At 44.0% G+C, this 10,704-nt stretch overlaps 2 protein-coding genes across 2 annotated transcripts; one reads left to right on the plus strand and one right to left on the minus strand.

Annotated features, from left to right (window-relative positions):
- Positions 1 to 368: 368 nt before the first annotated feature.
- Positions 369 to 10,288, minus strand: LOC118423158 (betaine--homocysteine S-methyltransferase 1-like). The gene is made up of 7 exons (XM_035831168.1): positions 10,141 to 10,288; positions 8,542 to 8,732; positions 7,801 to 7,995; positions 2,537 to 2,648; positions 1,960 to 2,141; positions 1,318 to 1,396; positions 369 to 637 (listed from the first exon to the last, which is right to left on the minus strand). Exons 1-7 carry the CDS (start codon positions 10,157 to 10,159, stop codon positions 369 to 371), a joined length of 1,047 nt encoding a protein of 348 aa, XP_035687061.1. The 5' UTR covers positions 10,160 to 10,288.
- On the plus strand, positions 4,749 to 7,254 carry LOC118423157 (divergent protein kinase domain 1B-like). Its single transcript, XM_035831167.1, has 2 exons — positions 4,749 to 4,917; positions 5,921 to 7,254. The coding sequence occupies exons 1-2, from the start codon at positions 4,771 to 4,773 to the stop codon at positions 7,112 to 7,114; spliced, it is 1,341 nt and encodes a 446-aa protein (XP_035687060.1). The 5' UTR covers positions 4,749 to 4,770; the 3' UTR covers positions 7,115 to 7,254.
- Positions 10,289 to 10,704: the final 416 nt, after the last annotated feature.

Genomic DNA, 10,704 nt, shown 5'->3' on the forward strand with positions numbered 1-10,704 from the left:
GCATGTATGCAACTCTAGAACATACAAATCAAGTGAGGAGAATCAAGAGGTTTTAAGCATAGGATTGACATACTATAGCTTGTACCATTCACGTATACTCATAATAATGCATGTTTAGCTACAAGCAAAGGCAACCATCAAAAAGATGCCGTGCAGTATGGTTTCTTTTGCAATATTGCATTAATCTTTGGATACGAAGAGAGCATGGCTGTTTGTTTGTTTGTTTGTTTGTTTGTTTGTTTGTTTGTTTGTCTGGTTGGCTGGCTGGCTAGCTGGCTGGCTGGTTGGTTGGTTGGTTGGTTGGTTGGTTAGCTGGCTGGCTGGCTGGTTCGCTGACTGGCTGGTTGGTTGGCTAGCTGGTTAGTTGGTTACAACAGCTTAACGACTTTTTCGGTGTTGAGACTGTGTAACTTCTTATCGGTACCATAGGCGAAGTGCTGGCTCATGTCGGGGGAGTACTTGCTGGCGGGCGGAGTGCGGCCCAGGGACTCGGCCAGGGTCCGGGTGAAGTGCGAGGCGTTCCCGCAGCACAGCCCCACGTACTGCAGCCCCAGCTGCCGGCACCGCTGCCCGAACTCTGCGATCATGCTGCGGCTGCACAGGAACGCGTCAAGGTCCACGGGGAAGGCGCGAGCACCTGCCCAAATACATGAAATAACATCGTCAAAAACTGGACTCGTCCCTACACAGTTGTCTCTCAATGTCCTACCGGAATTTCATAATGACCATCCATTTCCTAACGGCACTTTTCTATGAGGTCACGTGTCAGAAGTGATTGGGTCAATTAGTCTGAAGAAGGTTTGGACGAGTTTGGAATCCAGAGAGTCATGTTTGTGACAATATGTCATTATTCAGTTGTTATTGTTATTGGGTGGGAAAACCACGCAACCAGGGGCTACATTGTGAGAAGTTTACCATATGCGGGGGTAAATCGCAAGGGTCTGGAGCGACTACCATTCGGCGCTGACTTAGGTGACCTCAATACGACAGTAATCGCCCCATGTACAGCCAAGGGACTGTATGTTTTGAACCACTCACGCCGGGAAGGAACACTTACTCTTTTTGATAAGGGAACAGCCTGAAACTGTTTAAATTAAGGGTAAACAAACATCTCTCTTCACAATTCAGTAATGTAACCCAAAACGCCTGAGTGGCTCCACGAGCCTTGTTTTGCGGTGACCTCTAAGTAAATAAAAAAAAAACAAGTTATAAAGATCAGCTTTCGTACTAAGTGTAGCATCAAAAATCACTTCATAACGAAAACTCTACATCCATATTTGCTGCCAAATATCATACCAATGCGAGATATAAGCACACCTTTGTGGTTCTTGAGAGACTGCATGGTTGGGTACTCTTCATCAGTTCGGTACAGCACAGGGTTAACGGCAATCGGTACCTGCGTCCAAAAACGATGGCATTCAATCACGACAATCTACACGCAGATCTACCATGGCAAAACCATGGCAAGACCATGGCATGGCAAGACCATGGCAAGACTATGGCAAGACCATGGCAAAACCATGGCAAGACCATGGCAAGACCATGGCAAGACCATGGCAAGACCATGGCAAGACCATGGCAAGACCATGGCAAGACCATGGCAAGACCATGGCAAGACCATGGCAAGACCATGGCAAGACCATGGCAAGACCATGGCAAGACCATGGCAAGACCATGGCAAGACCATGGCAAGGCCATGGCAAGACAGTAAGAAAAGGGTTCAACAATATCTAATTAAGCTTGGAGTACCTTGGATACTGCCTTGCCCCAGTTTATTTCTTCATGCCTTTATTTGTGCCATCATGGTCGATTTTCATAGCTTTCGAATTGGAAGGAGTATGAGGGGTAGATAACCTTAAATATTACACCACGGAGCAGTTCGCTGTAATCGTCACAGTCATGATATCGTTCGAGTAAATAAAGATATCCCAAGACCCTAAGAACCCTTAAGGTAATTACCTTGACGTGGTCCTTGACCTTCTCGACCAGCGGAAGCGTAGTGAAGGGCCCGCGGCAGCAGTTGAACCCCACCACCGCAGCTCCGCCCTGCTCCAGCGCCTGCATAGCCTCCACCAGGGTGGGGCCGTCAGCCACGTGATCCGCGTCACGGTGGATCACCATGGTTATAACAGCTGGAAGACCTGCAAAATACAACAGAAAAGGTCAAACATGGCCGAATACTTGTTGTAACGACTACTTCCTATCAAATCTATCAGACAATGACACATGAGCCTTATAATTTGCCCTGAAGACAAGGTTGATATCAGATTCACGTTGAAACAAAGGCATTAACAGAACGTTCCTGCCAATGATATTCTTGCCAATGATATTAATTCGATAGGATTTAAATAATAATTTTATTCTACTATTGACAGGATATAACTGTCAATGACAATTGCTTTCACACTATTTCCGCAATCCTGTCAACCCTAACTCCTTGTGGTCTTGCACGATGGTGCAAAAATAAGACTTATTGACATTCCTGAGAAAGACTACCTACTGACGCTTTCCGGAATCACCAGAATCGTCAACGTACCATTTCCGTACTCTTTGATACACTCCAGAGCGACCATGGCTTCGCCAAGAAATCCGAACGTCTCTCCAACAATGAAGTCAGCGCCCTCCTCAACAGCCCACTCTATCTGTTCCTGTGGACAAAAGACTTGCAGGGGTAAGTGTTGAGCCCAGTTTTTTCTTTGTGTGTGTGTTTGTGTGTGTGTGTGTGTGCTGATGCTAGTAAATAACGCAGTACGGACATCTTTGAAAGCTGACTCCGAACTTTATTCTTTTTCTATACAAAGTTTGCATTGAGTTGCAAACGCAAAGAGTGCACTCAGTTTTGTCCTGGTACAAGTAGACGACACAGTAGAGCCATCTTTGAGAGGTGATTACAAACTTTACTGTTGTTGTTGTTTTCTGTGTGTGACTATTGTAATTTATCTTTGAAAATACAATAAAGACAAACAAAATTATTTTTCTTGATACATTGTCTGTAAATGACATTTTGTTTGAATCCCACCGCTGCCACCATGTTGTGATCGCTACAGACAATGAAGCTAGATGAACAAACATTTGGAATCAGCTCACAAGACTGATATTCAATATACGGTTTGAAACCACCGTCTGTCAACTTGCTGCCCCAAATACCTTTTTTTTCTATGAACAACGGATATAGGTTAACCCTCGGATAAAGGTTAACTAGCCTTAGAGGCTTTACGGGAACGCTCCTCATGCGTTTATGCAGAGATCTTTCAATAAGCTACAAACAACTAGTGAAGAATGTATAAGAGGAAGAGGAGAGATTTAGTTTCTGGCTGTGGATAATAATTAGGACGTCCGCTTGTGCTGGTGAACCAAAGAGTTGTAGACAAGCAGAGTGCAGACGTACGAGAATTCGTCCGCTCGCGTATGTCATCCATATCAACATGGCCTAACTGAGAATGATGGTCTTTAATACTTGGCAGTTTGAAGGAACGTTGCTGGAGCCTGCTGAGATGCTAGTACAGTATGTCATACCGCTGAATCTCGCTAAATGTCGTCCATCTGTCACCGGACATAAAGCAGACTTCGGTCCCTTTGAATACCCAAAAACCGGTCCGCCCAGGAACTGCAGACAATTGAGCACAGACAAGCCTACCTACCTACGGATCACACAATTGACCAAAGCACGGAAGAACGACCCAGGCAGGTTGGTGATCCATGAAACTACCTTACTGGTTACTTTGAACACGCTTCTCTGATGTCGTACAGGGCTCGAAATACCACCTGCATATGCAGCTGGTTAGTGCAGGTAAAATTGGAGCTGTGCAGGTATTTCTGATGTCTACCTGCACCTAACCTGCACTGGTCCATGTACTGGGTTTTATACATAAATGTCCCATGATGTAGGTGGATGTGGATTGTTATTAGCTGCATTGATCATGACTGTTATCACCAATAAAGTATAAAAGAAAAATGGCATTGATTACTAAGCAATTTTAGTATGATTCATACTGCCTAAATTTAGAGTGTTGCAGGTAAAATTTGTCTGGTGCAGGTAATTTTCAATTTTACCTGCACCAGTGCAGGTATGCAGAAAAAAGTATTTCGAGCCTTGCCGTATATGGCCTTTTATGTCACCAGTGGTGTCCAACTCACTTCCGGGCCTTTCCAGATCGACGAACTAGCAACTTGCAAAGCGGTGTTTCTGTTTATTCCAGTGATTAAGCATAGCAGAAGGATGTCACGGATGTTATCTTTCCATCAGGTTGTATTTCTGAAGCATCGTACTGTTGGGTTAGGGCTTAGTCTTTTGCATGCAGTCTTTTACATTGAGGGTTAATGTTCTATAAAAAGACTGCATGTAGAAGTGGCTAGCCTGACTAAAATCGCGCTCCTAGCGGCTGGCCCTTCAATGATTGCCGCCGCCCTAGGGTCATTAACCCCGGCCAGCGAGAGATTGTGTAAACACAGGCTGCAGAAGTGGCCAGTCCCCCTGTGGCTACGCACTAGTGACAAAATGCCTTGAACAATAGGGGATTTGGAGTGCGTGAAACCTATGAAATTATAGAAAGTAGTAGACTGGTTTATTAGGAAGCAATACATAACAGTCCTGGCAGCCTAGGAGGCTGAATTACGAGTACATTACAATCATGTTCCATTCCAATCATGTTATAACAAATAGCAAACTTTATTTTAGAAAGACTCCTTGATAAAACAATTAGCAAACTTTATTTTAGAAAGACTCCTTGATAAAACCAACCGAAACTAATTTCTCTTTTAATATTCCATATGTTAGTGCCTGCTACTATGTGGAAGCTATACAACACACTGACAGCCTTGCTGTTAGCTGGCATCGCTTCGCTGCTGTCGTTTAACGCAATGTTCAACATCCTGGACCACGAAGGGAGATGTACCACACAGCACCTAACGTACATGGTAAGGGGAGAATCATTACTTGTTCTTGAGAGGGATTGCTCATTGTGGTAAGGGGAGAATCATTACTTGTTCTTGAGAGGGATTGTTCATTATGGTGAGGGGGAATCATTACTTGTTCTTGAGAGGGATTGCTCATTATGGTAAGGGGAGAATCATTACTTGTTCTTGAAAGGGATTGCTAATCATGCTAAGGGGAGAATCATTACTTGTTCTTGAGAGGGATTGATCATTATGGTTTGTTCTTGAGAGGGATTGCTAATCATGCTAAGGGGAGAATCATTACTTGTTCTTGAGAGGGATTGATCATTATGGTTTGTTCTTGAGAGGGATTGCTAATCATGCTAAGGGGAGAATCATTACTTGTTCTTGAGAGGGATTGCTAATTATGCTAAGGGGAGAATCATTACTTGTTCTGGAGAGGGATTGCTCATTATGGTAAGGGGAGAATCATCCGGATATATCCTTAACAGTAAGCCTAATATTTCTCTCTTTTTGAGTTACATATGGCATATTTTTTAGCATTCTAACATGAAATGCAATCCAGATGTAATCTTTGCCCTGGCTGGAGTATCAGATACACTCGGCTACTTGAGAATTCCCTTCGGGGAACGGAAGAATGCAGATTGCAGACAAGTATGATGCAACTACGCATGCGGGGAAAAATTCCACAGATGCCTACGAAATTTTGGGAATTCTTGTCAAACGGACGCACACTATACTGTTGGGCTCGCCCCATGAGGCGTCGCCAAAAAATATGACAAGTTGGGAGACGGGCTTTCAACGACTGTTGGTATCAAAATATAATCGGTATCTGATTTAGACGTTGATCCGTATCCTAAATAGTAAATATTGTGTAATGTTTCCTCTTTTTCAAATCAGAAAATAGGGAAATAGAGAACAAAGAAGTTGAATCCATGAGGCCTAGAGGAAGGTAAAGGGAAACTTTAAGTTGGTGAATACATTTATTTTTCAACATTGAATCGTTCGTGTTGTCTCTTTGCAGTGTGGTTTGTACGCTGACGGGAAAGTCCAGGGGCCGCTGTGCGAGGCCATGTGCTCCAAACAGCTGACTGTCCACAGCTGCCTCAGTAACCGACCTGAGAAACATGTCCTCCACGTGTCCTGGGAGCAAAGAGGACCATGGGATACATCACGTGACCAGCCTGACGTCATCCTAAAGTTTGTCAGCAGCTGGTACGAGACGGTCAACCAGCCGCAACCTTTACCGGACACAAATCTTAACCATTCCTTCCTCATAGAGAGACAGGCGCATTACATTTGCATGGAAAATTTCCAAAGCGATGGATCGTGCCACAGCTTTGGGCTAAGGACTGTGTTATATGCTGACGGAGACTCTGATGGGAAAGTTTCACAGAGCGAATTCTCCAACATGTACAGTTTACTGATGCAGCAGGAATTCTTCACGCTACTGGCCCTGAACAGCAGCGAATCCACGTTAGACATGTTCGGGTACTGTGGAGGATTCTACGCCGTGCAGAAGATCGAGCACACCTGCGACAAAATCTTTGGGAGAAATGATCACATCCTTGACGTCCTACCACCTATCTTCACAGATAATATCAACGAAATGCTAGTTCCCATGCTTAACAAGTACAGCGAGTATTCTGCAGAATATCTATACCGTAACTTCCAGCAAGTGCGAATCCCAGACTGGCAAGAAAGGGTCGACTTCATCACACAGGGGTTCAGAGTTCTGTACGACTTCGGCTCGCAGTATGGCACAACGGTACGATGTTGCGACAGCCACCTTGGTAACTATGGAATCACTGACTCCGGGAGGGTAAAGTACATCGACATGGACGCGGTGTTGTCGACAAAGGCAGCTTCGTTGCTCCTCAATAACACGCAGTGTGAAACAGACGAAGACTGTGAGATTCCGGATTATGACGACTGTTCCTCCAAGTGCGACACAAATCTAGGACGTTGTCGTGACGTCATGAAGCAAAACGACCTTCACAACTTCTGTACGGTGACCTTGCCACACGTACTACTTGAGGAATCAGTGGTTCAAGATCTGGCTGTAGACAAGAAGCTTGTCAAAGAGTTGTGGCAACTGGTTGTCGAGTGTCGAAGGCTGCCGTTGTACACTACAGTTGAGGACTACAGAGAAAAGAGTATCCAGTACGTGTGGAACAAATTCGACCGAATTGTGCGGGACTTTGAATCTGTGCAATAGAACAGACTCCTTCTTTCAAGCTTGTAGATTTGCTGGACAGTAAACTGGTTCATGGGTTTCACTGCATATATGCAGCCAGATTCCTCTCCAAGCAGAGGTTAGTCTCCGGCTGTTTTTAAAACGTTTTTTAGTCGTTTTTATCGGGCTTTCTATTTTGTATTGTATCTATTATTGTCAAAACCTAAATAGAAAGCCCGATAAAAACGGCTAAAAAACGTTTAAAAAACTTCCGGAGACTAACCCCTGCTTGAAGAGTAAAGCCAGATGCACTGTGGGCAACATGTCAAAGGTGAAGGCCCCTAACAGGACCTAACAGGTCGTGCCTAGATACTGCTTAGAAAAAAAACTTTACCAGTGTGCTACTTCCAGTTGATGATCGTGTCTGTAAGTAACGTATGTTTTGTATACGGAAACAATGGTGAATACAGATGCAGAATGCAGTGAATGATAATGATGATGAATTGTGGGAGCCAATACGTTATCAGCTAAATATTCTTTGCCTCGCGTCTTCCAGATAACCTTGAGTTGAGTTTATTGAGTTTATTGTGATACCCTTTAGCAAATCTTCCAGGGCTCATAAAAACACACAGTATATACAAGCATACAGACAGATACAATAACATACACTCAAAACAGATCAGAAGTACCTTCACAACTAAAGTAATCACCATAAATCAACTGAGTACCTTGAAAATCTGCCGAGTTTGCTCGTGCGTTTCGGGCTTGTCCGGATCGTAGCAGGTGGTGTTACTGATGTTTCCCGCCATGAGGGTTCCGGTCTCGTCCGCCACCTCCCGGGCCAGCCTCAGGGCGGTCCGGTTCATGGGCTCCAGGTCAGCCTCGCGCCCGATAACCCGCAGCTTCTCACGGTGACCGTAGTACTGAAGGGGAAACAAAATAACATAGACGATCACATACATCCGAGTATATTAATACTTTTTGTGAATTTCTTAATGCCATGGCCCTGGCCAACACAGATGTTAGAGATCATCCTCTTCCCTTATTCCCATTATCTACAATTGTCGCCTTTTTCCTAAGAGCTACATAAGTGTGAATCTCCCTGTAGAACTGAAGTGAATTGCAGACAAAAGTTGAATCTAGTGAATAAATAAGGTGAAAATTGCAGAGTTGCGTTGTGGTTAGGATTGTTGACTTCAGGACTTAACAAGTTTTGGTTCAAATGTCTGACAGGTACCAAAGTTGTGCCCTTTGGAAAGGCACTGTCGATCTCTTTCCTTGCTTTACCCAGGTGGAAATGAGCTTCGTTTAGGAACGTTCTTTTGAATGGCGATGGAAGCAGACATAACTCTTGACTAAATGCAACTGAGTACAGATATCATAATCTGTGTATTGGTTCAATTTTATGAAAAGTTCAGAAAGCTTTTTTTTTTGTGAATCAAGATGCAGACAACAACAGGTGGTCTTACAGTGAACGCCAGCACTACGTCACTTCCGGCGTGTACGAACTCCCGGTACAGCCCCTTCACCAGTTCCGGATGTTCCACCACCACTTCCGGTACGAACGCTCCGGCCTTCAGGTAGCCGCGTCGCTCGAACTCGAACAGATATCCCTCCGCCACGATGATGGTCTCTCCAGCCTTCAGCCGCTCAAGCAACCCTGGGTCAAATGATACAGATATTTACTTACAATTTGGGTGAACATCAAATACAGTTAGCATTTGTGCAGTCTAAGGATTATTTGCACTCATTTAAAACGTCTTGCAATCTACAGGCCATGCCTTTCTGAACATATTGTTTTACCTGAAAGTACGTAACATCAAGTTCCGATCAAGGAGGTTGTATCAAGTCTTTTTGTTCAGAAAATATGTCTTAAAAGATAGAGATGAATATCAGCCTCCCATTCTTAATACATAGATATATTGATCATCTTTGTAATGGTAATATACGTTGATAGTAGTAGATCGTGTTGAGGTTAAGATGTTAAAGCAGAAACAAATTTTGAAACATTAGACTTTGTCCTGGGAGTTCTTCTTTAAAGGGCAAGCAAACTATAAAGCTAACATATGTCTCGTGCGTGGGACACCGTGCCTGGTACACGATAACGGTCTCTCCCGCCTCCAGCCTCTCAAGCAAAGCTAGTGCCAATAGTACAGATGTTTACAGGTCTTTACATACCAATTAAGTACATGATGTATGCAATAGCATTTGTGGACTCTTAGGATTACTTACTCTCCAAAATTTCTTCGTGAACATACTGTTTTAACTTCAAGTACGTAACATCAACTTCCGATCAAGGAGGTTTTGTCAAATCTTCTAGTTCAGAGACGATATCTTAAAAGATAGACATGAATATCTGTCTCACATTTTCACTACTCTTTAGTTAAGCTGTTGATCATCCTTGTCATTGTAATATACGTGCCAGATTTTGTAATTGCAGTATTTGCTCGAAGTCACCTGACAAACTAATGAGCTGTCAGATGCATGTGACGCCGCGCCTGGTACACACCGCCGCGTGCGGAGTCCAAAGGTCCTTTCGGCGGCAAGGTCAATGAGTATGCTGGTCTTCTAAAGAAAACTAGGGCATCAGCTAAGAATAAAAACCAAACCGCCTTCATCAGCACAAGTCCAAGTCAGTGCATTTCTGACTTCGGCACTAAATTGTAACAGTTGTTGTTGTTCATTTGCTGAGGTGTTTTTCACAGAGAGAATAGCAATACTTTGCCAACCCAGTCTCAACCTACCTTATTTGACCCTAAGGTCTGTTTATCCATGTAACCACCTACTGTACACAAGAGTGTATTGTAAGTAGCGGGAGTACATTGCAACTGTCTAGATAGTGTGTAGGTCAAACCTGGGTCATGCGCTGAAAGTAACTTGAAACATTAGCGCGGCTTAATCATGATGTAAATACCGTCGAAACGTACTTGTGTATGTTTCAAATTTATCTAGCAGTCATTATGGCATAAGACATAAGAATATACATAGACAAATACAGGTGACACAATCTAGCATTGTCATTGAAAAAGGCGATACAGCGATTGTGTTTGCTAAAACAACTGACTTACCACGTGGTTTCGCTGCCATTTCTAAGGGAGTTAGTTGAAGAGCCTCAACATCAACCTGCTCAGCACGACAGTCTTCTTGAACTGATCAAATGGTGAGACGACCCCTGACCAACGCAATGTTGACGACGGACTCTCACATGTGTAACTTTAGGGGTGGCCAGCGTTACCTACTTTATCCCTTGAATAATGAACCTGCGCTTTACAGTCCCACCCTCTAAAAAGACAGCACGCAGCCACAAAAGTATTACACAGTTTAATAGTTCATAGTGTCTAAGTATATTTTAGCTTTTCCATTTCAATGTTTAATGCCGATAGGTTTAAATCCTGCCCCGTCCCCAAATCGTATCAGGTGGGTTACCTTTGTGTGAACTTTCGCCGTTTGATACGAAAGACCAGAGCGACACGTTGTGTACGCGGTGTGTGATCAGTACACACGCCGGTGTAAGCAGTGCGCGAGTAGTGCACACGCTGGTGCATGCAGTGCGTGAGCATTACACACGCTGGTGTATGTAGTGCGCTAGGAGTGCAGACGCTGGTGTGAGCAGTGCGCGAGCAGTGCACACG

Source organism: Branchiostoma floridae, chromosome 9, assembly GCF_000003815.2.
Source record: "Branchiostoma floridae strain S238N-H82 chromosome 9, Bfl_VNyyK, whole genome shotgun sequence".
NCBI classification, from domain to species: Eukaryota; Metazoa; Chordata; class Leptocardii; order Amphioxiformes; family Branchiostomatidae; genus Branchiostoma; species Branchiostoma floridae.